Source organism: Ochotona princeps, chromosome 2 (assembly GCF_030435755.1).
Source record: "Ochotona princeps isolate mOchPri1 chromosome 2, mOchPri1.hap1, whole genome shotgun sequence".
Classification (NCBI taxonomy): domain Eukaryota; kingdom Metazoa; phylum Chordata; class Mammalia; order Lagomorpha; family Ochotonidae; genus Ochotona; species Ochotona princeps.
In genome coordinates, this window is record NC_080833.1 from 24,136,005 (window position 1) to 24,163,948 (window position 27,944).

The following is a 27,944-nucleotide window of genomic DNA, read 5'->3' on the forward strand; positions in this document are numbered from 1 at the left end:
CTCATCTAGGCTATAGGCGAGGATCCACCAGTGCCTGGGATGCACCTGTATGGTGAAATGAGCTGAAGAAGCTGAGGCTGGGCCCAGCACTCCTGCTCCCAAGGTTGCCAGCCTGCAGAGCTGTGGAGGGCCAGGGGTCTTTCCACATCCACAGGCTCTGGGCAAGCCTGAGTATCCATGGGTGGAGCCCTGCCTAACTCTGGACCAGGCTGCTCCTCCTGGCGGTCAGAGTTGGACAGACAGGTGACAGAGTAGTGTTGTACTGGGGACCTGAGGACCTCACTGGCCTTGGGGGATGCATGAAGCTCCCAGGGCCTGCGGGGAAGAGTCAGGCCGCTGGTACCAACCCCACCCACCTGTCAGCACTCATCTTGGGAGGCAGCTGGGAGGGAGAGCAGGGCCCCTCTAAGGGCACCGTGCTTCATAGTTTACCAAGCAACTAATTGGTGTTACTCATTTTCTGCGTGGGACAAGTGAGGCCAAGAGAGGGCAAGTCATCCTTCTCAAGTTGCACAGCGATGGAGCCTAGAGTGAAGTCCAGGTTTGTACGGAGCCTAGGCTCTCACCATTGTCGCTGTTCCCAAGGCCACTACCACTGTTCCTCCAGCCAAGACCAACTGTCCCGCCTGGCTGTTAAAATTCCACTCCGGGGGTTCCAGTGAGATGGCTCATTGATTAAATTCTCATCTTCCAAGTGCTGGGATCCCATATGGGTGCTGGTTCATATCTCAGCTACTCTACTTCCTATCTAGTTCCCTGCTTATGGATTGGAAAAGTAGTGGAGAACAGCCCAAAATCTTGGGACCCTGCACCCGCGCGGGATATCTGGAATAAAACTCCTAGATCCTAGCTTTGGATCAGTTTAGCTCCAGCTGCTGCAGCCACGTGGGGAATGAATCAGCAAATAGATCTTTCTCCTTCTCTCCATAAATCTGATCTGCCTTTTCAATAAAAATAAAATAAATATTTAAAAATAATAAAAAGATTCCACACCAGACTGTTGTGAGGCCTGGCTTGGAGCTCAGCCCCAATCTGAGCTTCAGCATTTACCAGGGTGGGATGTGGTTTTTCAGGCAAGTCATGTACACACTTGCTGAGCTTCATCTCTCCCCCTCTGTAAAATGGGCACGATACTATCAACCCAGCAGGGTGTAATGGGCTTGGGTCATCCTAGGACAGACAAGGTGGGCCTTGGTGTTAGTCACAATAAACGACACTGACCATTGGCACTCTGTTACTTTAATACAAACGGATCATAACTCACAAAATGGGTAACATTTTAAATAAAAATATTGCTGGAGGGGGCCCGGACTCTGGTGGCTGAGTTGCAGCGACAGGGCTGAGGAATCCCCTAGTTCAGGAGAGGGCCAGGTGGGTAGCCATTATGAGTAGAAACCCCCCAATTCCAGCCTTTGGGATGAGTGGGCAGAGATCTTACAGGCCCAGTACTAAGAATTAAAATGAAGTTGGGATGAGACTGTTGCCACTCCTTGGGTTCCCACCCATGGTCAGGGTCAAGCCTCCAGCCCAGGACACCTTGAGTTGCTGCTGCTTCACTGCCAAGGCCCAGCAGCAGACTCCAGTCTGTCTGAGTTCTCCAGAGTTGGTTGCCATTGCTGTGGCACAGAGCACGGTTGGGCTTCCTTAGCACCCGTTCCATCCACTGTCTGGCTTCTCTCGGGGGATGCATGGTTGGGAGAGAGGAAAATGACATTTCCCAGACTCCCTTGCAACCAAGGGTCTGGAACTGACTTTAAGTTTTTCTCCAAAGAGAATCCCACATGGAAATCCAGGTTTGAGACCTGCGTTAGGTGGCAGAGAGGCAGGCCTCCAGACGTCTGCTTGCTTGCCGGATGAGGGCAGGGTGGCGCAGGTCTGTGATCAGTGCTTTCTCGGCCAGTGGCTCCCTGCAGCCAGAAGTAGCTTTCTGGTTCATAATGGACTTGATGAACTTGGTAGTGGGAGCGGTTCCTGGACTCTCCACAGGCCTCTACTCCCTGAGTCCTTCCCCAGGGACCTGGAGTCACAATCTGTCCAACTAAACTAGTTAGCGTATTTCTTGCTATTGCAACAGAATCCTGAGACAGACGCCGAGTCCAAAGGTGGGGAGGAAGGGGTCGTTGACAGCCTCTCCCAGGACCCATGCCCACCTGTGCCTGGAAGCCCCCTCCCACGGTCAGCAGGTCTAGGGGCACTAGAAGCCCCCTCCCACAGTCAGCAGGTCTGGGGGCACTGGAAGCCCCCTCCCATGGTCAGCAGGTCTGGGGGCACTGGCTGAAATCCCTGGCCAGGGCTGTTGGAGACCTCGATCTCATGCTGCTTGTATTACAGGTCCCTTAGGGCTAACAGACCCTGCTTCCTCCTTGAGCAAGCTCTCATCCTGCACTGAGGCCTGGGCAAGAAAGTGATGGCACAGCACCACATGGGTGGCAGCATGTGGGCTGCACCACGGGGCCCAGAGGCAACACCTCTGACCCACAGATTGGTGGGAAAAGCAGGGACCGCTGAGCTCTTAGCATGGGAGCAGCACACAGCTGGGGGTGGGGTGTGTCTCAGACTTTCCTAGGACTAGCTACTGGGTCCACCACAGGTTGGGGTCCGGCAGGAAATGGCCTATCCCTAGCTTGGCCAGGGGCAAATCTTAGCCATGGGCATGAGAGGAATTCGTGTGTCTTCCAAGTTGCTGACCTCTGTCCACATCAGGTGGATTCTCAGGTCATGGCAGCTGGGGAGCAGGGAGACACGGGAGGAAGTGAGGCCCCTGTCCCGTAACGGGACGTGAAGGAGAGCCGGGCAGGGGCTGCCCCTAGAAGCCACATCACGTGCTCGGACTGAAGCTGCATCTCCATCAGGGTCAGGGCTACAGAACAGCAATGTTGGGAGAGTTGGAGAGTTCGTGGAGCACAGCCTCTGGCTTCCCAGTAGGGCAATGAGGGGCTGGAATCCAGACCTCCCAGCTCCAGAGCAGGGCTCTTGCTGGTGATGGTGGTAGGGTCCCAGGAGGCTGGGGCCACGCCCCTCCCAACCCTGCCAGCCAGGACTAGATACGGACAGTGTTGATCCGCAAGGGCTGCACGTTCTTGCCATTGGCATGGCTCTGGCCAGGGCTGAAGTAGGAACAGAGCTTGCCAGGGAACTTCTCACGGAAGGTATAGAGCCAGGACATGTCATCGGCATTGTAGAAGATAAGCAGGCCCTGGTCGTAGTCCAGGAAGACGCCCACCTTGTCGAGCTTGTCCCGGACATTGAGCCGCGTCCAAGGCTCTGTGCAGGCGCTGTACTGGTTGCCATCATGCATGACGATGCAGTAGAAGCCGCGGCTGGGCTGGATCTGGATGCTGCCTTTGCGGCTGGCTGCCTCATGGGCCAGGCCGATCACCCATTGCGTCTTCTCGGCCACCACCACCTCCCAGTAGTGGACGCCTCCACTGAAAGCCTCCGAGCCCAACACCGACACCTCCACGTCAAAGCGCTTGGGTGAGTCCTGCAGCGGCTGTGGGTGCAGGTTGCCATAGGCCACGATGGTGCAGTCATCAGACAGGATCAGGCGCTGGTGGGCAGTGCCTGGGTCCAGCGTCAGGGCGGCTGGCACTGTGGGAGTGGAGGAGTGGGAGAGGAGATGAGGGGAGAGAAAGCAGTGGACCGGGACACTGTGTCTTTATGGAGGGCAGGACTCTGGTTGGTTCTAGAAGGTCACTAACCTACCGTGTGACTCAGTACAAGCCTCCCTTCTCTGGGCCTGGCAAGATGGAAGGGGTTGCTAGGGCCTGCCTTGTGTTAAACTTGGCAGCTGGGCTGGTGCTGTGGTACAGTGGGTTAAGCCACCACCTGCCAAATTGGACCTCATATCAGAGCACCCTTTCCATTCAGCTCCCTGCTGATGCACCTGGAAGGGCAATGGAGGATGGGCCAAGTACTTGAACCCTTGTCACCCCTGCGAGAGTTCCTGGCTGCTGGCTTTGGCTTGGCCCAGCCCTGAGCATTGCAACCATTTGGTGAGTGAATAACTAGACAGAGATCTTTCTGTATCTCTCTCTCTGTTACTCAGTCTTTCAAAATAAACAGATCTTTAATTAAAATAATCTTGGCTGAAGGGGAGCCAAGTTGGGGCTGCCTGTTGAACTTCCATGGTTAGGCACAGAGCACACATGCTTGTCAACACACATTCAGTGACCCAGGAAGCGATGCAGAACTAGGGCCTGCCCAGTCCAAGGCAGTGGCAAGATCCTGCAGGTGCTACTGCCCCCTGGGGGTGACTTAGAAATAAGTGGGGGTGTTTAGGTTGCCTGAATGATAGTCAGGAACCAGGCCGCTAAGGACCCTGCAGCAAATGCCCATGGGGGTACTGTCCATGCCGTCCCCCCAAAGGTCCTCAAATGTCAGAGGCATTCAAGTGGACAAAAAATAGTCTTTGCAAGGATCTGAAACTACAACCAAATTATCACGTTTGCAGCTTCAAAATCCACTGGATATGTTGGAAAGCAGCTGCCGAGTAAACTGAGGGAAGGCGGGGTTTGTTTTGTTGGGGACTTCACTGAGACATGTTGGTTTTCTGAACAATAAAGGTGACATTGCAAAAGGTGACAGCCTATGCATGGAACTGGTATTTGAGGACAAATAGGTTTGACATCATTACATCTCCTTTACGGTTGTGAGTGACATAAAGAACTTCCTGGGCAGGTGTGGCTAAGATGCTGCTTGGAGGTGGGGACCAAAGATGCGATGCATCGAGTTAAGCTGTCACTTGCAACACTGGCATCCCATATTGAGATGTCAGTTTGAACCCTGGCTATATTCCGTTCCAGACCCAGCTCCCTGTAATGTGCCTGGGAAAGCTATGGAGGGGGCATTGCTACTGGCTTTGTGGTCATCTAGGCAGTGCACCAGTGGATGGAACCCTCCCTGCCCCATCACTCCGTCTTTCAAATAAGTAAGTAAATCGTGAAACAATGCTGCTTGGGATGCCTGCATTCTATCTTGGAGCACCTGATTCAAGTCCCAGCTACATCCGAGCCCAGCTTACTGCTAATGCACGCCCTGGGAGACAACACATGATGGTTCACGTACTAGGGTCTCTACCACCCACCAAAGAGATCCAGACTCAGCCCCGGTCCCTGGCAGTTATAGGTATTTGGGCTTTGAACCTGAAATAGAGGATCTGTGTGTCTCTGTCTGTCTCTCTCTCTCTCTGCCTTTCAAAAAAACCAAAACTAAAACCAAATTACAATCTCCTATTTTTCCTTTATAATATGGCTAGAGAATGCAGGTATAGAGATCAAATACAGCAAGTACACACATATGTATACTTGAACTTGCCAAAATGGGTACAATGTCTTGAGACATTATAAATTATTTGTTATGAAGAGTAGAAGATGGTCTAAACAGTTGAAAACCACTAATCCTAGGCCAACTGCTCTACCTGGAAGATGGGGACCCAGAGAGCAGACCTGATTCTCTCAGGTCGTGTGGGTGACATTGGTAGAGCCAGGACTAACCAACATTGCATGCGATCCAGCCCACCTTTGCTTACCATCCCCAGCCTACTTAGTCTAGTCTCCCTCCCCTACCTCTGCTGACTGCAGTCACTCCAGAGGACGCATTCTCTGGGAAGTACTTCCTGGTCTCCCAGCAGGTACACGCACTCTTCAGACATTTCTGACCATTGTCTCTGCCCCTCTCCTGGCACAGTCCCCTGAGCTCCCACCTCTCCGCCATACCAATGACCCAGGCTGTTCCCTAACATGATCAGGGCACAGGGACTGGTATGGGCAGGGCTCTGCTAAGCCTCATCACATTAAACTGACCCAGTTGGTACTGGACAAGCAGCACAGGCCGGGTCACCTGGCTCTGGGTTGGCAACACTGGCCGAGCAGGTCTAGCTCTCAAAGCTACATCTCTGTTTGCTCTCCTCCCCAAGGGAGTGGTGACTAGCCAGAGAAGTGGAATTTGGGGTTGCCTATCCTGAGCCTGGGACCAGGCTGAGCCAGCCACAGGAGAGGATGCACCAGCAATTGGGGGTGAAGGACTCGCGTCTCCAGTGGGCTCCGTGGTCCTCCCTCACCGGAAGTTACACTTGCATCACTTTGCTGGCTATGTACTCGCAAGGAAAAATGCTCCATGAGGGAGACTGTCCTCAACAGGAAGCAAGAGCCAGGCCGAGAACTGTGCCTCTACTCGCAGAGCTGGTGGCTGAGCCAGATGGAGCCCCCGCTGGCACTGCTGTCCCCTTTGCCCCTTTTCTCTCCTGTTCTCGGAGGGTCCAGGAGACACAGCTCTGTGAATAGAAGCAGTGATAAGAACACAATTTTCCACCCAGGGATGGAAAGGTGAAGGGGCCCAAAAGAAAGATGGCGACCCGTGGCCAAAGCCCTTGGCCTACTTGTCTGCTGGGCACAGGGCAGCTGGGCAGGCAGGACCTAGGCACTCGGACCACACAATAGGGGGAGAGGCAGGCAGTGGAAAGGGGTGTATGTATTGAGGGAGGGGTTGGTGAAGGAGAGAAGAATCTAATTGGATGCAGCTGGGGCCGTGGCACCACAGCAGGAGCCTCTTACAGAGGGTAAGCAGCACAGGTCAAGCCCGGGGCTACCGCTGAGCAGCTGTTCTGAGGGTCGGGGCCTCCCCTCCAAGGCACCCTGGGGATTTGGGGAAGCAGCCAGCATCAGGCAGAAACCAAGCCTTAGGGCATGGGGTGGAGGCACTCAGACAGGCAGGAGGGCCCAGCCTCAGATGTCAGAGTAGGGCACTGTGGCCCACTGCCCGTGCCACCAGTGTGGGCAGGCACATGGGCTCTGAGACCCAAAGGCATAGATGAGTCTACAGGGTGTGGGGCAAATTCTGTCCCGACCACCGAGTCTGGACCATATGCTGCCAGAGGCTCCCTCACTGGGTGGGATCCATGCATGACAGAGCCCCCACTAAGTTTTTATAAGCACCCCAACAAATGGGGTTGGCATGAGGGCTCAATCCTCCACATCCACAGTGGCTCCTGCACTCCCCCAGGCTAGCATGGGTGGGAGTAAAAGCCTCAGACTCCAGCAAGCCTGATGGGGTCCATGCTGACTCCCATGGTGAAATGGATTCCAGTGTTGGAATTGGCAGTTCCTCCTTCCAGACACCAGCCCCCAGAGAGGCGTCAGGCCCAGCAGAACAAAGACCATCCTCTGACCATTCATACATGGCCAGGACCCAGGCATGGAGTTTTACAAAAACCAAACACCAGGTACACAGGCAGCCATCTAGTCCCCAGGTGGGCGGTTGCTGGGCTGAGACTAGAGGTGGAGGGTGTTCAGCAGGGACTGTGGCTGTGGCCCCAGAGGATGCTCATGATCACAGGTGGCACAAGTGGCAAGGACAGCTCTCCCTGGCAGCCAGCGGCTTGTGTCCCTTTGTCCTCCAACAGGACAGGACATGGCTGTCCATAGGGCAAGCCTTTAAGAAATCTGGCCCCTCAGGTCTTCCGCAGCCTGGGGCTCACACAGGAAGCACTGCAGCAGGCCCGGGGGCACACACCACTGACCTCCTTTTCTGGAAGTGGAGACTGAGGACCTAGAAGGTCTCTTGGAGGGACATGGCTTGTTCCAGTTGCCACTTAGGGTGGCAGCAGAGTGGGAGATGGCACAGAGGGCTTTTCACATGACCTGCTGCCCATCATGGGGCCCCAGCCACAGCGGGAAGTAGCCAATGACTTGGAGCAGAACAGCACACAGAGACCAAGAACTGGCTGGGTGACAGGGCTGTCTGCACTGAGAAACTATCTACCTCTCATTCCTGCCCCAGGAAGAGAAACGGGACTCATGTTTCATACAGGTGGAAGTCAAAGCTCAGAGGGCGTGTGCTCTGCCCTTGGTAGTGACCATGCTGGGACCTGGGAGGATGGAGGGAGGGGAGAGCGCAGTCAGGATGGGTAAGGGTGGAGGAACGAGGGCCGTGTATCCGGTGTCCTTGGGACAATGGGCTGTCCAGCCTGGCTGGGGAGATGTGTGCCCAGGGGCAGAGGCAATCGGCCAGGGAGGTGGTCATGGTTGGATGGGGCTTCCTAATGCAAGGATGGGGAGTGGGTAGGGGCCGGGGGTGTGGTGGAGAAGGGAGGGTCCAGGGTAGGGCAGTGACAGATGTTCCAGAGGGTTCTGGGGCTCAACAGGAAGCTGCAGCCAGAGGGGTGGGGAGGGCAGGAAGCTGCTGGACTCTGGGTCCCTCGGGACACCCCTCCCATCCGGACAGAAAGGAGCCAGAGTGACCTCACAGGCCCCAGACAATTGAGGGGCCTGGCTCTGCAGGCAGACCCTGCTCTCTGCTATCCCATGGTGTTCTCAGCTCTGTGCCCAGAGGCTGCAGCCCTCTCTGGGACACTGGCTCTCAGCTGGGCCAGTTGTGTTCCCCAGGCGACACATGACAATGTCTGGAATCATTCTGGCTTGTGACACTGAGGGCAAGGGACCACCAGTATCCAGTGGACGAAGATCGAGCCCATGGTTCTGTGGCCCTCTTGTGCACATGACAGTGCCCCTTGCGTGCAAGCCAGGATCTGGCTCAAGGTCCAAGGTGTCCCAGTTGGGAAGTTCTCCCGTGGAGTGGTTGGCAAATCCCCACCTGCATTTGGGGATCTGGAAAGGGACCACCTGCATACCTGAGGGAAACTGAGGCTCAGAGGAGGAAATGACTTGCCTGCTTTGTCAGGGTGCTTGGCCCACATGTGGTCCTTGCCCTGAAGTCCCTTCCGGGCTGGGAGCACACAGAGACAGCACTATTGCCCAAGGATAGCCCAGAAGTAGCACCACCCAGTCGGCTAGGAAACGACTTTGTCAACGGGGACCCAAGACCAGATTTACCAGATTTATAAGACCACCTGCAGTCCAGCATCCTATATGGGTGCTGGTTCAAGTCCTGGCTGTTCCACATCCTATTCAGCTCCCTGCTAATGTACCTGGGAAAGCAGCAGAGGATGGCCTGGGTGCTTGGACCCCTGCACCCACATGGGAGACCTAGCTAAAGCTCCTGGCTTCAGACTGGCCCAGCTCTGGTCATTTGGGATGTGAGCCAAATTTTGTGGTCTCATGTTCATTCACACCCCCCAGTGACTGTCCTGGATGCCTGGAAGGGGAGACCTTGGGACCAACTGGGCCCCTGTCCTCCCGGGCTCCTGCACCTGCCAGCACCATGGTTCTGGATCCCTGGGCTTCTAGGGCTCAACTCAAACAGCACACTTGTTCTGTGTGTCAGCCTGTGCCTCTGCCTCACACAGAGCCTTCCGTAATCCCCATCACCACCTTTGTCCTGGGGGTCCCCCAGGGTGTAGTTGCTCATCTGTTTCCCTGACTCCTGAAAGTGTCTTGCGAGACTCCAGACAGGTGGGAAGAACCTGGATACCCATGGGGCCCTGAGAAGCCAGCATACCTCCTTAAGCTCCGGTCCCCAAGCCTGTGCTCAGCCACAATGGTGTACATCTGTGTGAGTGAGTGTGTATGTGTGTGTGTGTGTGTGTGTGTGTGTGTGGCCAGGGAACAGCCAGTTAGCTTAGTCATGGTGCAGGCTCGCAGGTCTGTACCACCCACAAGCTGTGGCGACAGACAAGCTCCTGACAACCCTGGGCTCCAGGGAACTGAGAACGCCAGTGCCTGCTGTTGAGCAAGAGGCTCCCTCTACATCTGCGTCACCTCTCCTGAGGACACTTGCTGGGCTCAGGGACACCAGTGAACGTGGGTGGCTGATGCTGCCGCCCCTCCCCCTTCCTGTCCCGACTGGTGACTTGCCTCCTGCCTTGCTGGGGAAGGCGACGCCATCAGAAGCAGATTCCCCACAAGCTCCCAACTCCAACCCACCTGTCTCAGGGTGTCTGTCTTCTCTGGGTTCCTGGCTGATCAGGTGGCAGCAGATCCCAGCACGGGTGGTGTAGGCCAGACATACTTCTGCTAAAGGCTCCTTGCATATGCTGTTCCCACTGCCAGGAACCCTCTTTCCTCAGACGCCTCAAAGGCCCCTCTCCCTCCCAGTGTACTTCCTTCTCAGGGAGGTCTTCTGGCCAAGGCCCCTAGCTTACTTCCTCCAACCAGCTCTCCTTTCCGGTCCTCTACTGTCACCTAACACACCAGGGGCTTCACTCACTTTCACTCTGGAAAGTAAGGTCCACAAGGTAGGGGTTTTTGCCCATTTTGCTCACTGCCATGCACTAGCTTCTGGAACAGTGGAGTGAGGTAGGTGCTACTGTACATGTAGAATGAGCCACCTTAGTATCTGGGGTCTGGCCCTTTATCTGGAGAATGGACGTGCTAATGAGGTTTTTTGAGGAGGCAGGGCCAGCGCTGGGCAACAGTGAGTCAGGCTGCTGTCTGCAGTGCTGGTGTCCAGGAAGAGTGCTTGTCCGAGTCCTGGCTGCTCCGCCTCTAATCCAGCTCCTTGCTAATGTACCTAGGAAGGCAATGGGACATGGCCCAAGTGCTCAGGTTCTTGTCACCCATGTGAGAGACCTGGATGGAGCTCCTGGCCCTTTCAGCCTGGCCCACCTCTGGCCATTGCAGCCATTTGGGAAGGGAAGTCAGTGGATAAAAGCTCTCTCTCTCTCTCTGTCATCTTGCCTTCTACGCAAATAAAATAAATATATCATTCTAAAAACAATCTGCAGGAAGAAGGGATGGAAGGAAGCAGGGCCAGGCCTTGAGGCCCCACTGGTCCTCATAGGAATGCCCAGTGTAGCCAAATGCCTGTGTGGGTGCCCAACGAGGTCTGGGACTCACTGAGGGGCGCTGCTCAGCTCCCGGCACTGCTGGCTCGCTCCAGCCTGTGCTCACGCACACATTGCCCTGGACCCCCTCCAGGAGTGGCCTTACCTGGGTGGATGTCCTGGAACAGGGACTTCCAGATGGTGTACTGCAGGGGGCCTGTGTACTTGGAGGTCGGGAAGTCTTCATACGTCAGGTTGGTCTCATGGGTTTTCCCTTTGAGCCTGGAAGGACAGCAGGAAAAAAGGCTGCACCGGGGTCAGGGCCCTGCAGTCACCTGCAGGGCAGTGGGCACAGGCTGAGGGCAGGAGGGAGAACTCTGGCCCAAGGGCCACTTGTGCCACTTCTGACCTCTCTGATTATTATCCTCAGTCTTCTCATCCTTAAAATGGGTACTATGCTAGTTTCTGCCTTTCAGGTTTATCATGAGGGTTACAGAGCATAACATGCATAGCATGGTGCTTGGCTCACTGTCAATACTGAGTTGTGATGTCACCTGCCAGTGCTGATCAGCAATAAACCCGTAATTAACTGTTATTACTGAGGGTGGCGATGGGGTCAGAGAAACCTGGGCTGGAATCTTGGCTCCACCACTTAGTGCATGAGGAGCCTGGACCAATGGATCCAGCTTCTCTGAGCTTTAGCTTCTGCATGCAAGAAATGGGACGTCAGTGGTAACTACCTCCAAGGCGGCTGACCCAAAGTCTTGACATGATAACAGATACCACCAACAGTGTTATAAATCATGTACTGCTTAATGTGAATAAGCTATAATTGTAAGGCAGATAACATGCACCATCAGTAACAAGCTTTAGGATTAGGATTCCCTACCTCACCCAGCACAGACATGTTATAATAAGATGGATACATAAAGCCCTCAGCACATAGAGCAGGTGCCCTTTAAGGTGTGATGAAGATTTGGATGAATGGATTCTCTGCGGAGGCTCCCCGGATACCTCCATTCCCACTGCCAGGAATGGATCAGGCAAAGCATGAATTGTTGCCAGGGAATAGTCCCCGCATAGGGTGGGAGTGTTGGGGTGGGGGTTGGCACTTACCGCTCGGACAGCGAGGCCATGCCGGCCAGGAAGGTGTGACGGTCGGTTTCAGCCAGCCGCTCCTGCAGGATCTGAGCGCCCTCCTGCACCTTGCGCAGCTGCTGGCTGTAGCGCTGCACCTTCTGCTCGATGTCGGTGAGCGTGCGTGCTGTGTCGGCCTCCAGCTCCTCCAGCATGGCCTTCTGCCGCTCACGCAGCAGCCGGTGCAGCCGCTCGAAGGCCTCCCCGATGGTGGTCCGTAGGCTCTTGGTGGAAGACTAGAAAAAGAGGGGCGAGGGACAGTCACCAGAGGTTATGATGGAAGGGCAGAGAGGAGGAGAGAAGGAGCAAGAACGAGGGGAGTGCCCAACTGCCTGGCTTGGGCAGGAGAATAGGGCAACTGAAGCAGGGGGGCGCACAGGGGAAGACGCTGTGTTCAGCCCGGAACATGGTGAGGTCTTTAGCTTTCCAGATCCTGAATCATGGTGCTCAGCATGAAAACTCAAAGATGCCAAAGAGCTTAATTAATAGCCACGTGCCAGGTGGCTATCTGGCTAAGCAACAAGAGCTGGCGTCCGGTGAGCACAGGCGTGCGGGGTTCCCTCGGCCCCTGCGGGTTTGGTGCCTGGCAGCCTGGATCTCTGGGGGTGCCCAACTTCATGGTCCAAGTTCCATGAACCTGATTTTTCTTTTCTGTGAAAGAGGGGTGATGCATGCGACACAGTAGGAGGTCCAACATGGAAGTCTGTAGGGAGAAGCGGTTCCTAAGCCCGGACCTGAGAACAGCCGGCTAGGGTGGCTGCTGGGTGTGGGGGCCGGGCAAGGGGGGGCGGCGGCAGGAAGAGGGGTTCAGAAGATCAGCAGGTGGGGCCAGCCGCCTCTGCAATCGCTCTTTGTGCGATTCTGGCTGCAGTTCACCGAGTCAGAGACCCCACTGTGTTCAGTGCCCGGGGCTCTGTGGGAGGCTCCACAAAGGCTCAATTAGGGCCTGTGCACTCCAGTCTGGGCTTCAGGAAGCACTGCTGGCAGCAGGCCAGCCTCCCGGCGCATGCCCACCCAGCTCGCTCCACAGACAAAGGCGGGGTGAGAGCGGCTGGGGCCGGGGGTGGCGGGATGCTGTGCTAGCCTCCTTGTGCACCCTCACCCATGGTGGGAGGAGGTGCCCGCTGCCGATGGAGAGGGTGATAGGTGCCCTCCAGAGGTCTGTAATGCTCACAGCCACCCACTATGGCTCCTCCATGACCCCAAGCTGCTCTCTGCTCCCCCAAAGGCCCAATCAGCCTGCCTGTCTCTGCAGCAGCTCTCTCACTCAGCCCTTGGGGCTCATTTGGGTTGGCTCCTTCCACTCTGCCCCAGATTGCCCTGGAGTCCTGCTCCATGTCCAACTCTCTACCCTCTCATCCCCGCTGGGTCCCACAGCTCACAGGTCACCCCCAGTCTCAGCAACAATCTGGGCCACACAGTGATGCTTCTCCACGCAAGCTATGTCACACTCGCCACATTGTGCAGGAGCCCTCCCTGGCTCGCTGGTGACCAGGAAAGCGCCGGGGTCCTTAGCTTGGCATTGGACTGACTCTAGCTAGAGGGCCACTTCCTCTGAGACAGGACCCCAATGTTCTTAGGCAGTCGGATGTTCCTAGAGCTTTGGGTAATTGTGTGAAGGCACTGTTGCTGCACACGTTCACCTGCACATATGTCAGGTCTTTGGACTAGAGGACAAAGCCCAACTGAGCAGCAGTGACACTGGCTGTAGCTCTGCCCCTCCCAGGTACACACCACGGCCTGGTCCAAGGCTGGCAGTCAGAAGCTGCTTGAGGGGTGAGGAAGGAAAGGAAAGGGGCCAGCATTGTGGCATAGCATGTTAAGCTGCTACCTCTGACAACAGCATCCTGCAAGGGCAGCAGTTTGAGTCCTGGCTGCTCCACTTCTCATCCGGCTCCCTGCTAATGCACTTCAGAAAGCAGCAGATGATGGTCCAAGCATCTTGGGCCCCTGCACACACAGGGGAGACACAGAAGAACTGCCAGGCTCCTGGCCCACCCCCAGCCATTGTGGCCATCTGGGGAATAAACCAGCCATGGAAAACCTGTTTCTCCCTGTAAATCTTTCTTTCAAATAAATAAATCATAAAAAACTAAAGTGAGCATTTTTTTAAGAGGGAAGGAGAGTGGGTTTCTTTTCAAGGTTCTTCCACAAAGTGGTCGCAGGCTCTGTCATCCTTCCTGGCTGGGGGCCCAGTGTTCCCAGAGAAGAGGATGGGGAGTGGTGGGGCTGGGAAGGAGCAGGGGAGGGAGCTCAGAAGTGGACCAACAGAGCGACGGCCAGCCCAGGAGCCCCAGGCCTGCCTCTGGTGGGCTCTCCAACCTGGCCAGACTCACTCGCTGGTCACCAGGCCACGGATCTCACCAGACACCTCTCCGTGCAACTCTGGGTTCCACTCTAACAGCTGCACACAGGGATTTGTCACCACCTGGCTGTCGGGCCTCAGGCTCCCTGTGCCCCAGTTTCCTTCCTGGGAAAAACTGGGATAAAACAACAGTTCCAACCCTACAAGGTGCAGTTTCTCACTCATTTGTTCCATAGTTACTTCGTGCATGTCTGATGCTATGCTAGGTTTTGGGGAGTCCTGCTGTGGGGTTCCATAAGACAGCGAGGACGGAAACATAAAGGCAGCATCGGCCGGACATGCAAGCCCCCTTTGCTCCAGTTCTCTAAAGGAGAGAGCTCCTTCTCCTCCTCCCTTCTTCCTTCCAGGACCAGGGCTGGGAAAGCAGCCTCCAACCACATCCCATGGAGCACCCCCCCATTCAGACATACACCCTGCCAAGAATGTGTCACCCCTAGGGCCAAGCAGGGAGAACAGAGGCCCTGAGGAGGGAGATCAGACAGGGCCCAGGGCTGGAGTCAGGCACCAGGTGAAATACGAACCGTAGCATCCACAGGCATCTCTTGTATAAACAGCCCCGCGCAGACAGGAAGCTTAGGGGGCTGCTGGAGCCGGGGCGCCCAGGACCCCCCAGAGGCAGACAGATGGACAGGAAAGCAGGGGAGGCAGAGGTCAGTGGAGAAAAACAAAGGGGTGGGGTTGGAGAAGAGAAGAGAACAGGGGCTGCAGAGAAGTAGCAGAGCCCACCCCCATGCCCAGCCCTCCCAGCCACCTACATTCCAGCGTGCATATCCTGCCCTGACATGGATGGACTCACCAAGCAGAGAGGGAAGCTGAGGCAGTGAGAAGCCAGTAGGCTTGGGTTTTTTTCTCATTTGCTGCCTGTTGAAGGTCCTGCCCCGAGGCCCTCTGCAATGGTCTCTGAAAAAATGCTTCTCATGACCTTCTAAGATACGCTTCCAGCCCCCTGCAGAGGGTTGGTGGCCCTGCTGGGGCACAGAGCTCAGTTTCCAGGACCTCCCTAGACCCCAGGATGACCTCTGGAGGCCCAGTACACTCCCCCCAGGCCTTGCTCCTGCTGCTGCTGGCGGCAGCACTCCAGCTCAAGCCAGCCTGCAATGCCCCCGACTGCACTGTACCCAGAATAATAGGGCAAAGGGGTAAGGGGAGGAATCCCTGGTTCCTCCTGGTCCTAAACTCCCTGAACATGGCAGAACCTGAGAGATGTCAGTCAGAGCAGATCAAGGAAAATAGCTTGCTTCCATCCTGTCCTCACCAACCATGTTAGCTAGAGGCTGCAGGCGTGTGCCTGTTTCCAACTCCATGACCTGGATGTAAGTGGGTAGATGGTGCAGGAGTCAGTTCACATGCCATCAGGAGGGTGTCCAGTGGGTATGCTCAAGCTCACCAGCCTCCCCTCCGACCAAGTGTCAGGCGTGTTTCACAAGGGACAGCACAGCCTGGGTCCATACTCCCGGCCCTGCAGTACTCCGAGGTTTTCCGGAAGCTGCCCGATCCCACTTCTATCTGAAAAACGGCTCCATCCTTACCCCAAGCACCAGCCCCAATCCTTGCCCTCTATCATCGGGAGGTGTGGATTAGTGGGGCTCTCATTCACTTCTGGGGAGCCCCACTGCTGGCCCCACCCTTGTACCTTCCAGGCTCACCTTGGTTTCGGCCAGCTGTCGCTTGAGCAGCTGCAGAGCCTCCGTGTGCTCCCGCTCGCTGTCCTGCAGGGCTTGAAGCTGCTCCTTCAGCTCCCTCTGGAACACACAGGGGGGGCCACAATGGGGGCGTGGGCACATCTGCTCAGGTGACTCATGGTAGGTGCTAGACATTAGCCCAGCCTCCTCGCCCCCATCCTCCACGCCTGCCTCTCCCTTTAGGCCAAGCAGCAAGTCCTAGGCAGTCTATTGGCATTTTTCATCTGGATTTTCCCAACAGCCTCTTCTCTCCCCAGCCTTGAAGTTCGGGCCTCCCCGCCTCCAATCCACTTCTACATAGTGGCTTCCCTGCCCTTCTATCCCAGCAGCTTGGCTGCAAGCTCGCTGCTTGGAATCCTTCGGTGAGAACAAGACAGTGCCACAGACCATTGCTGCGGACTGACTGCTACCATTTCCCAAGCACTGTCACTTTGTATAGTAAGCTGCAAAATAAACCCAGGACCAGAATGACTACTCCTTTGCCTGGAGTGTCAGTATGCTGGTGACCTTCTCCTTTGTGGAGCAGCAGACACCAGCAGCCATATCAGAGTGCATGGGGGCTAAGTCCTGTCTCTCCTTCCAACCCAGCTCCCTGCTGATGCCCCTGGGAAGGCAGCAGAGGACAGCCGGAGTGCACGGGCCCCTGCCACTCAGGTGAGAGACCAAGATGCAGTTCCAGGCTCCTGGCTTCAGCTTGGCCCAGCCCTGGCCATGGTGGCCAGTTGTAGAGTGAACCAGCAGGAGCTCCAGAAAAACAGAGAGGGACACGCTGTCAGAGAGCATCTGCCAGTTTCTGTGGTGTCAATATTCCCACCAAGGCTCACAGTGTGAGGTCACTGGATGCAGGGGTGGGATGAGGTGTGCACAGCTGGTTCTTGGGAGCCCGTGTGGCCGGCTGCAGCTCAGCAGCGCCTGGAGTCCTTTCCTACACACGTCTTACACAAGAGAGAAACCCGCATCCAGTTGCAGCTTCATTCCTCAGGTCTCAGTTGCCAGCGGCTGAAGGTCATTTCTAATGGAGTCATGTACGTCTGAGTCCCTGACACAGATAACATCACAGGGGAGCGCTTCTCAGCTGGCCCTGCCATGGGATGCCACACAGCCGAGGGGCAGGTACTGGGGGGAGCCGGACAGAACGCTTCTCCTCCTTGCTGTTCTCCATAGTTCTCAGGTAGGCTCAGCTATCCAGGCTGACTCCTCACAGTTCTAAGACCCCATCCTGGAGGCCGGGTCATTCACGTGGCTCAGCACACCCCCGGGGACTTGGGATGGGTGGGGGCAGGAACAAGGAGAGCTGGACCCTGGAAACAATGCAGGATTCTCAACCAGGCCCACAAATGTGCACTGCCACCTGCCTGGGCCCCACGTGGTGCTGGAGGGGACAGTGGGTGCTAAGGCATGAATCCCAGCCAGTGGTGTGTGCATGAGCTCCTAAACGCTGGAGTGGTACCAGGGAGCCCCAGACGGCTCCTCTTCCCATGGTCCCCACCTCAAAACCAGAAACCTGAGAGTCATACCCCTGGCCATGGCACACAGCAGCTATGCTCTGCGTCGGTTCTCCACTTCCCATGGCTGCTGCTCAGTTCTCATCTCCTTTGCCAACTGTAGTTCCAGAGGCCTCCCTGTCCCTGCCATCGCCCCCCTGCTTGGATCCCCAACACTTACACCCCACTGCAGGATTCTCATGTTGCCTGGGCAGAAGCATGCAAGGCCTGAGAGTGGCATTCAAGGTCCCTTACCACAGGCCCCAACCTTCTTCTCCAGTCTTATCTCTTGATGCTGAGCGACTATCTAAGCTACTGGCCCCACATGGCCATTGAATCTGCAATTCACTAAAACCAAATAAAATAGGAAATGCAGTTCCTCAGTAGCCGTGGCTGCTCCACTCACTCATGGGACTGGTGCTCACCAAATCAGGCAGGGCAGAGAACTTCCCATTTTCCAGAAAGTTCTATGGGATAGTGATGAGCATCTTCCAGTGTCTTCAGGAGCCCTGGGCACATGCCAGGTCCTCTGTCCAGAAGGCCCACCCACATGTTCCTCCCCTCTTGTGGGAGTTGACTCATCTCTTAAGACTCAGCCCAAATATCAGCTATCCTGGAAGTCTACCTCTCAAAGTCTCCATGCCCTGGGGGCACAGGACCCCACATGTGCACAAGTCAGCATTGCGTTTTAATTGCAAGATCTGCTGTCAGAGTCTCCTGCCAGACTGGGGGTTCTTATGGTCAGGGACCAAAAATTTTCAGGTGCTCAAGGCCTTGGGGGGGACCAGGCACAGGACAACCCAGGGCAGTGCTTACATGATGGACCTGCCCAGGGAAGAGGCTGGGAGGGGATGGTGAGTTGGCAGGACTGGTACAGAGACCAGGTGACAGCTGACTTAGGAGGACCAAACCCAAGCATGGCAGGGCAGGACCCAGGAGGTTGCCTGAGCCTTGGACCACCTCCTCCCTGACAGGTCTCCTTCTAGGAAGCTGGCTCTGCCCCCCCGCCCCAGCTGTGTGACACCGGGAGGTCACCTGAGTATCTGTGTTTTAGACCCTCGGTTGCCATATGGGGATAGTGACCATTCCAGGGCCGGGAGGGTGAGAGGAAGCACCAGGAAGAAAGGTTCCATCTCACAGCACACAGAGCCCAGCATGTGTTGGGCACGTGAGTCGGGCGGCCATCGCTGTGCCCAACCCTACATGTCTGTGGAAGGCGGGAGCAGAGAGGGGTCTAAAGGGCCATCCAACCCAATCCTGGGGACTGTCCAAGCAGAGTATGGAGGCACAAGGACTGACTGTGCCACAGCCACACAGCTGCCAGGAGCACGCATCCACGGAGCCAGAAGCCTGCTGGGAACGTCCCCACAAAGTAGCACCCCTGAAGCGGGGCCCTGGCAAGGGACGCAGGCGGGCATGGTTCCTGTCATAATGTCATGGGTACCTCCCTCACCCAAACCACAACCAGCCCTGAGACTATGACCTCCATCAGCACAAGAGGAAACCCAGGCTCAGAGAGGCCTGGGAGATTGCTGAAGGTCACACAGCGAAGAAGAGGCTGACTCCAAAAACCCACTTGAAAACCGCTGGGCCTCTTGGCCTCCCATTCAGTCCAATTCGTCAACAGCCCCTTTCTCTTTCTCTCCCCTTCCCTCTTTCCCTCGTCTCTCCCCTCCTTTCTCTGCCTCTCTTTGTTCCCTTCCCTCTCTTCTGTCCCCTGTTGCTCTCTTCCCCCTTCCCTTTCTTTCTGAAAGGCAGGGAGAGAGAGAGAGAGATTCCTCTCTTTAGTCCACTCCCCAAGTGGCCCAACAGCCAGGTCTGGGCCGGGATGAAGCCAGGAGTTGGGAACTCCATCTGGGCCTCCTCCTATCTGGGTGGCAGGAATTATCACCAGCTGCCTCTCTGGGTACACATATCATGAATCTGGACTCAGAAGTGGAACCGGAACTATAAAACCCAGCCACTCCAACAATGGGATGTGGGTGCGCCAAGCAGTATCTTAACCGCTGGGCCCGATGCCTGGGACCACAGCACCAGTGGAGGGGCAGGCTCCTGTTGGACCCTCAGGCTGGACAGACAGGCCTCACCTTGAAAAGTGTGCAGGTGGACAAAGAGGTAAGAGCTTGAACAGGCCGGATGTTAAGAGAGAAGACAGGTGGCAGGCCTGCCTGGGACTCAACCCCCTGGCTGTGTTGGTGACACCCTCCTTCCTCCCTCGCCTCCCCCCAGTCTCCAGGTCTGTAAAGGGAGGCTGTCAGCACCTGCTCCTCAGGGTGCTGCAAGGATTAAACGACATAATTTGTGACCTGACATGACACACAGGGTGAGCTGGGTCCAAGGTGCCGTCATTAGCATGATCACTGTAATCGCACGTGAGACAGACTCAGAACTCGGGAGCTTCAAGGGCACTGCTGGTTTCTACTGGAAGGGCCAGGGAAGACAGATGGTATCATTCCCCCAAGTCTTTGAGATGGGGTCAGGGCTGCTGGGTGGACAGAACAAGCCGGGCAGGGGCACACCTGCGGAGTACAGGCAGGTGGGGACAGTTGGGCATGGCTGGAGCCATCTACATGACAAGTAGATGAACTTCCAAGCTGGAGAGGCTGGCTGGCTGGCTGGGGCAGGGCAGGGCAGGGCAGGGGCCGAGGAGGGGTGCATCTCTGAGGACACAGTCATGGCTCTGGGGAATCACACTTGAGCAGACCGGGGCACACAGTTGTGCAAATGCATCTTCTGGGAAGCTGGGGGCTCTTGGCGGTTTGCAGAGGCCAGGAGAGAGAGGTGTGGCAGTTGCAAGCAGGACACAGAGCCAGGCCCCCAAGGCCTAGGTAAGGCCAGACTTGCCCTCCTATCGGGCCCAGGAGTCCGCTGCTGGGGGTAGCCATCTTGGCTCTGACTTTAGGGACCTTTCTCATCCCAACTGAGTCAAAAAGTCCTGGGTTCAAATCCTGGGACAAACCACTGCTTGCGAGGCCATGGGTGGAACTGTGATGGGGATCAATGGGAAGCCATGGACTGGAGGGCCTCATGTGATACCACCACACGGGAGGTGCTAATCCAGCATAAGTGTAGGTCAGCAGGAGGGTTCTAAGCTGAACAGACGCTATCTGAGTTCTTGCCCTTTCTCCTACCAGCTATGTGGTCTTGGGCAAGATATGTAATCTCCCAGCCTCAGTGTTCTCCTCTGTGGAATGGGGCCTCTCCTAGCCTTCACCTCAGGGATGAGGGCGAGGATGAAACACTGCCAACATAGCACTTGGCATACGGTCAGGGTCATTAGTTATCATTAGTTGCTATTTCGTTGTCACTTCCACCAGATCCTTTCCTTCCTATAGAATAAACACCTTGTCTCCACCCTCCTCCACTTCAGTTCTAAGTGTCCACACTCTGAAGAGGGAAGTGGGGATGCCAACAGCCAATCCTAGGGTGACCCCAGCCAGCCTTACCCTGACAGAGGCTACCACTCACTCCTTAATCCTGCCCACTCACAGGAAATGTGACAGCAGAGGCCATTTCCCCAGGACACGGCCAACCTAGCTACTCCCAGTCCATGGGATAAAACAGTGCCTTCGCCACTGTCCTTTATTTGCACTGCCAGCAAGCCCCTCCCTCTCCCTTCCTTCACTTGAGGTTGGCAGTCCTAGTTTTCCTTCTATTTCTCAGGCTGGGCAAAGGGTGTGAGGAGGCAGCATCCTCCGCTCTGCTGGAGGAGACCAGAGCCAAGACCCAGTCCCTACCCACCGCACTCTCCTGCCAGCCTGCCTCGGCATCTCAGGACTGGGCTCCCAGCCAAGGCTGATCCACCACTGTCTTTGTTGGCTGGAAGGAGGCCTTGGAAAAGGCTCCAGCGATCACATGAGGCCCAGAGGGGGTGGCTGAGTCTGAATCGGATCCCCTCTCTTGGGGTTAGGAACCCGAGACGGCCAGAGAGCCGGATGCCAGCCTGACCAAGATGACGTCACAGCCACCTGCCCTCGGGGCGTCAGCTGGCATAGACTGTGTCCTCAACCCAGCCCCCAAGCTGAGCTCCTTCAATTCAAAGACAGGCAGGTGGTCGGGAGACAGCTCCCCAGCCCACAGGCATGGCATGGAAGCTGTGCATGGTCCAGGCACACCGGGCTCCTGATTGTCACAGCTGTTTGCATGATCAAACAGTGCGTGACCAAATTCTCTGAGCCTCTGCTTCCTCATCTGTAACAGGAATGAAGACCAGAGCCTGCCCAACGGGGTGCGATGAGGATCGAAGCAGGTAGTACAGGAAAAGCTCGTAGTACAGTACCAGGCATGGAACCAGGGCTCAGTCTCCTCTTTCCTCTGACCCAGATGCTCTCAGGAACAGGTGAGGGGTGGGGGTAGGCAGAGATGTTAACATGCTTGCATTACATAAAGATCCTATTGAACCACATAGTAAGTCTAGCTGTGTTCATTCACATTCATATCCTATAGCAGCTCTACCTCTCACATTAATGTTATAACCTTATAGCATAAATAGACATTTTAAAATTTCCTGAGCCAACTGTGCCTACTTCTCAGGAATGTAGCATGATTCCCATGTCAGAGAGGAACAGGTGGAAATTTAGAGAAGTGAGGTGACTTGATTAAGAATATGCAACCTGCCAGGACCTGATTCCTGTATTGGAACTGGAGCATGAAGTGGTTCTGCCTAGTGGGAGGTGACATCTGAGCCGAAGCTCCTGAAAGCTGAGTAGGCCAAGGTTCTTCTTCTTTTTTCTTTTAAAGATTTATTTATTTTTATTGGAAATGCAAAGAAGGAGAGACAGAGGGGAAGATTTTCTGTCTGATGATTCACTCCCCAAGCAGCTGCAATCCAAAGCCAGGAGCCTCTTTCAAGTCTCCCATGTGGGTGCAGGGTCCTAAGGCTTTGGGCCATGCTCAACTGCTTTCTCACGCCACAAGCAGGGAGCTGGAAGGGAAGTGGAGCTGCTGGGATTAGAACCGGTGCCTATGTGGGATCCCAGCACATTCAAGGTGAGGACTTTAGCCGCTAGGCTATTGTGCCAGGCCCAGGGAGCCAAGGTTCTTAATCCAGAAGACACCTGCCGATGATCAGAGATCATGTTGGCTGTCATGACCGTGGACAGATGCGGGGGGAAGGGATATCAAGGTTAGTGGTCCAGGATTGTGTCACTGTCCAGCAGTGTCCGAGGCGGCCCTACACCACAAAGGCTGATCTGAACCCAACTGCTCCTGGGCAGCGGATAATGTGATGGGCTACAAATTGCCACCTCCTCCTTAGAATGCAATGCTGTTTTGTTTTTTTTTTTTCTAGTTTATTCTTTCATCTACTTGAAAGGCAGGGTGCATAAGCATGTGTGAGTGGGGAGAGACACTGATCTTCTCTCCACTGGCTTACTCCCCAAATGGCCACTACCACAACAGCCAGGGCTGGGCCAGGCCAAAATCAGGAGGCAGGATCTACCCAAGTCTACCACGACGGTGGCAGGAACCCAAGCACTCAAGCTACCACCTGCTGCCTCCCAGGGTGCATGAGCAGGAAGCTGGATGGGAAGCAGAGCAGGTAAGACTTAAATGAATACTCCAATATGGGACATAGGTGTGCCAAGCAGCGGCTTCCTGTGCTGTGCCACAGAGCCCGTATCGAGTTCTTATGATAGATCATCTTCATGCATCTTAACCCCATTACTTCCATGCTATCAAGGAAGAACTTGAGGCTCTGAGAGAGGACGCACCTTTCTTAGAATCTCAAGGCCAGCAATGGCAGAGTGAGGATTGGAGCCTAGAGTTCAAGGACAGAGCTGTTACTCTGGCTGCTCTGTGTTGCCTCTAGCATTCATTAGAAATGTAAAAGCTTTGCATCATCCTCCACTGCTTTCCCAGGCCAGAGGCAGCAAGTTGAATGGGTAGTGGAGCAGCTGGGACACCAACCAGTGCTCACATGTAATGCTGACACTTAGAGGTAGAAGATTAGCCAGTTGAGTCATTGCACCAGCCCCTGCACCAGCATGAGGGACCCAGAGAAAGCTCCTGGCTCCTGACTTTGGATTAACTCACCTCTAGCCATTGTGGTCATTTGGGGAGTAAACCAGCTTTGTAAGTCTGTCTTTCCAATAAAAAGAAATCTAAACAAACAAACAACAAAAAAAGTACAAGCTCCAGGCTAACTGCTTGGTAGGGTGTCTGGATGGTAGCTGAGCAGACCTGGGCTCTGCCGGCTTCCAGGCCCCAGGCAAGCCCCTGCCTCTCAGCTGCATCTCCCCATCTGTTCACGACCCCGGCCCCAGCTGAGCTCCCAGGCCCTGCTGGCTCTGAGTCTGTAATCTTCAGGAGGCACCAGCTGCTAGGGGAAGTGGGGGTGTGGAGGTGGGCTCAGCCTCCTTCCCAGAGCAGAAATAGCTAATGAGCCTGACTCTCCCACAAGTGGGGAGAAGCAGGCAGGGTAAAGGGTGGCTGGAGCCTCACCCAGGAGCATCTCCTCCAGTCAGGAGGCAGGTCTGGGCAGTCACCCTGACAGGCACAGGGGCTCTCACGGGGAGTAGGAGGAAGGATGGGAATGGCCCTCTTCCAGCTCCCAGCACGTGTCAGGCACATCCCATAGCAGGTTCATTCTGGGTCAGCCTCTGGAAGGAATCTTCTGACCACATTTTATAGATAGAGTGTCAGACCATTCATGAAATGACTTGCCTAGTTACATGGGCAGTGCCTAAGTTAGGTCTGCAACCCCAATGTGTCCAGCCTGAGGACAGGGTACTGGCGAATAAGCAAGGAGCCTCTCTAGCCAAGAATGAAAGCTCTTCAGCCACGTTTGCAGAACCCACATTTTCAGGTTCTCCTGCACTTCCCAGGTCCTGGAATGCAGTTCACAAGTCCAAATCACAGTTGTTTGGACTTTCCAGGTTTGAAGTGGAGGCCAGAGAGACAGACGGACAGGGAGGAGGGCAGAGCAGAGCACAGGAGGGATGGCTTGGGGCTCGGGCTGAGCTTCCCACCTGCCAACATGGTCCTGGGGAAGTCACACCAGCTGGACAGAGCTCAGTGTTCATGTTTGCATCAGGAAGAAGCTAGACTGCTTGAGACTCACATACTCTGTGCCCAGTCCTGTCAAAGGCCCTATCCTCCTTCTTGAACTGACTGCACAGATAGGAAGATTGGGACACCAGCAAGCAGCACAAGGAGGGAGGACCAGTGCTGGCTTCCTGCCATCTCCCCGACCTCACAGGGTCCCCAACCTCTGTGGCGTCAGTTCTCAGCTGGCCAGACCAGAAGGGGATCCAGTCACGTTTTGGGGATGGAACGGTCAGGGAGGCAGCAATGCTGAACACTGGCCATTTCTCCTGGGTCGTCCTCATGGTACCCATCTGCTAGGGACAGGCCACCCAGAGACCTCCCGGCGGTGAAGGGCAGGTCAGGGACCCCTGAGAACACAGAGGAGGAGTGCGGGGTTAAGCATCCCATACCCAGGTACCAGTTTGGGTTCTGATGAGGGTCCTGCCACCATAATGGGAAGGCAGCAGCAGATGGCCCACACACTTGAGTCTTTGAAACCTCCTGGGGAGACCTATCTGGAGTTGCTGGCTCCTGGCTGTGGCCTGGTCCAGCTCTGAATGTCACAGCCATTCAGGGACTGAACCTGCAAAAGGAAAATCTCTCTCTTTCTCTCTCTCTGTATTGCTCTGACTTTCAAATAAACAAATCTTTTTTTTTTTTTAATGTGAATGCTTTTAAGAAATGAGAAAAAGTAGTTATTTAGTTCCTGCTTGAGAGCACACTAAGCCAGCCCAGTCCATTCTCATGTTTAGGCCCAAAACCTCCTGATTCCAAACGCTCCACAGTCTAGGCCAGCTTAGAGCAGAGCTGGTCATTGATTCAACCCGTTCTTTTATTCAGTTTCTACTGGCGTGTCCTGTGGGCTAGGCCTTGGGCCAGGCTTTGGGGCCACAGCTCTGCCCTTGGGGACCAGATTGCTAAACTAGCATTGCAAGGTCAGGCACACGGGGCTTCTGATTGGAACAGTTTAGAGTCAGAAAAGGATTGCAGGTTCCAGTAAGTTCAGAAAACATTTGATCAAGCACAGTGAAATTGGGCTTGTTCACTACAAGATTTCCCTCAAGCCCTGAATATGCAAATGCACAGAGAATCCTCATGTGTATGTGGCAAAAGAAAGTATACTACATCTCCCAAATATAGACCATCTTGGCACACTTCTTTTTTTAAACATCTTACTTATTCATAGACAGTATTTGGGAAAACGTATGTCCAACGCGAAGCTTTTGGCCATTGGAGCTGGCGAGGGGGAGGAGGGGAAAGCTTCCCAGAGAGGATATAGGATCGGACTTGGGGAACAGAGTGATTCTTGCGTGACAGGGAGGCTTCGGGAAGATCTGTCACAGTCCCAGACGGCCTATGCACCTAGAGGCAGGTCTGCATCATCCAGTCGTCAAATGCATGACGGCAGTGACACCACCAAGGAAGCCAATCAAAAGCTCCGGGAGACTCCTGGAGGTCCAGACCCTACACCCTCCAAACCCCTCACCTCTGGGTCTCCTCCCCGAAAACCCTGACTCTTCAAGCTCGAACCTGACCCCAACTCTGGCTTAAATCCAAAATGATTCTTACAAAGGTATGGGCTTGGTCACAGCCTTAAGCGCTCACAAATGTGACCTCACCTCAGGACCCAGACACCTACCTTTGACTTCCCAACCCCAAGCCCAGCAAAATGTAGCCCGGACACTCTCCTCAACGTGCTGAGGCAGAGTAACCCGATTCGGGTCCTGCCCTCACGGACCCTGCCCCCGAGTCCGGGTCCCCTAGGCTTCAGCCTTAGCCAGACCCAGGCTGGCGACCCCGCCCCCTGTCTGACAGCGGCCCCGCCTCCGTCCAGCTTTCATCCGGCTCCGTCCTCCGTGCAGCCTCAGCCCGGGACCTACTCAGCTCTGAAGTCCCGTGACCGCGCTGCCTCAGCCACCCTCCCCCTTTCTTCCCCACCTCGGACCCGCCCCTACTCCAGGTCAATCTCACACCCCACCTGCTACAGGCAGCCCGCGACCCCGCCCCCGAGGTCCCGCCCCTCGCCCCGGGCCCGGCCGGGCCGTGCACCTGCAGCTCCTCGAAGGCGTCGTCGATGCCGGTGACCTGGTGCTGCTCGTGCAGCGCGGGCTCGTCGCAGAAGAAGCAGAGCAGCGCGCGGTCCGTGAGGCAGAAGAGCTTGACCTTGTCATGCGCCTGGCAGGGCCGCGCGGCGCGGCGCGCGTTGAGGATGGCGTCCAGCGGGAAGGCGCTGTAGCGCTCCACGATGTTGGCCAGCTTGAGGCTGGGCGCCAGCGCGGGCTCGGAGAAGGTGCGCCGGCACTCGGGGCAGTCGCGGGCGCCCTGCGCCTCCTGCCGCACCCAGTGCTCGGTGATGCAGCGGCGGCAGAAGTAGTGCTCGCAGCCCAGGCTCACGGGGTCCTGGTAGATGCTCAGGCAGATGGAGCAGAGGAGCTCGTCCTTGAGGCTGCACGCCATGGCGCCGGGGGCGGCGGGGGCGCGCCGGGGAGGGGCGCGGGCACGAGGACCCGCGGAAGCGGGGTGGCAGCTCCCGGAGGACGCGAGGTGCCGTCCGGGAGGGGTGGCGCGGGAAGGGTGCGGGGCAGACAGCTTGCGAGGCGTGCCCGGGAGGGCGGTGCGACGTGGTGGATAGCTCCGAGGCCCGGGAGCTGCGGGGAGAAGGCACCTGGCGAGCAAGTTCCAGGGAGGAACGGACGGCCCTAAGGAAAGGGTGCTGGGAGCAAAGGACTCGGGAGGGGGGCGGAGGCCTTGAAATCCGGGGATGGGGGCTGCCGGTGGGGGGGGAGGGGACGAGGCAAAGGATGGGGAGTTGTAGGGGCAGAGGGCAGTCCAGGCCAAGGCGCCCGGCGTCTGTGCCCCGCAGAAGACAGGAGAGGCGCTGGCTCGGTCCCGGCCCCGAGCCCCGGCGCGGTGCCTTACCCAGCCGGCTCAGCAGTCACCGCTTCGGTCCAGCGCAGCCTCTCAACCCGGAACCAGCCGAGCCCGAGTCGCCGGTGGCCGCGACTCCCGGCCCGCCCCCCGTGGGAGGACCCCGCGCGTCTCCGCCCCCGAGGCGGGCGGGGGAGGGGCGGGGACGCGCCGGCCAGCTGTTCGGTCTGGGGCTGGCCTCGAATCCCCTCTGGGGGCTGCGGCGCTGGGGGCGGGGGCAGCAGATAATTGCAGAGGACAGCGAATAAACAAGGAGCATCTTTCTGCATCATCAGTTTGAAGACCTGGGGGAAAATAAGGCTTTGCAAATCAACAAACAAGGGTTTGTTGTGTGCTCTGCATCGCCTACAATCATTGCCTGAAATACAAAGGGGAATCTTGAGAAACAACCTCTTCGCCTGCAGCAAGTTCAAAGCCCTTCCCGCTTCTAAGAGCCTCATTTCCCCTTTACTTCGGGCAGGGGGGAGGTGGTTTCGGGGACAAGTTCAGAATGCCCCATTCTATGCCTGTCCAGCTCAGCAAACATTTCTGTGGATGTGTAAGGGGCAGGGTTGGTACAGAGAGAGAGAATAAAGTGACTGGAGACCTTGTGTGATGTGCCAGATGGAGAGGGGATGGGGGTTACACTGGAGAGGGGGGAGTGAAAAGGGAGAACCTGCAGT

General features: G+C 56.0%; 1 protein-coding gene across 3 annotated transcripts; it reads right to left on the minus strand.

Moving 5' to 3' along the window:
• Window positions 1–2,652: 2,652 nt before the first annotated feature.
• On the minus strand, window positions 2,653–27,388 carry TRIM62 (tripartite motif containing 62). 3 transcript variants are annotated; one of them, XM_058678485.1, is made up of 6 exons: window positions 27,274–27,388; window positions 26,404–27,002; window positions 15,809–15,904; window positions 11,777–12,033; window positions 10,827–10,966; window positions 2,653–3,591 (listed from the first exon to the last, which is right to left on the minus strand). In XM_058678485.1, the coding sequence occupies exons 2-6, from the start codon at window positions 26,809–26,811 to the stop codon at window positions 3,041–3,043; spliced, it is 1,452 nt and encodes a 483-aa protein (XP_058534468.1). In that variant the 5' UTR covers window positions 26,812–27,002; window positions 27,274–27,388; the 3' UTR covers window positions 2,653–3,040. The 3 variants fall into 3 exon arrangements, with proteins under 3 accessions (XP_058534468.1, XP_058534476.1, XP_004591663.1); XM_058678493.1 differs by having other exon boundaries at window positions 26,404–27,019; window positions 27,274–27,340; XM_004591606.2 differs by lacking the exon at window positions 27,274–27,388 and having other exon boundaries at window positions 10,827–10,942; window positions 26,404–27,265.
• Between the last annotated feature and the right edge of the window lie 556 nt (window positions 27,389–27,944).

Excerpts from the sequence above, each read along its gene's own strand:
- TRIM62 (XM_058678485.1), bottom strand. The coding sequence starts at position 26,811 with ATGGCGTGCAGCCTCAAGGACGAGCTCCTCTGCTCCATCTGCCTGAGC. Across the intron at positions 15,905-26,403 it reads ACGCCTTCGAGGAGCTGCAG|AGGGAGCTGAAGGAGCAGCT; the intron begins GTGCACGGCCCG and ends TGTGTGTTCCAG. Across the intron at positions 12,034-15,808 it reads GACAGCTGGCCGAAACCAAG|TCTTCCACCAAGAGCCTACG; the intron begins GTGAGCCTGGAA and ends CTCTTTTTCTAG.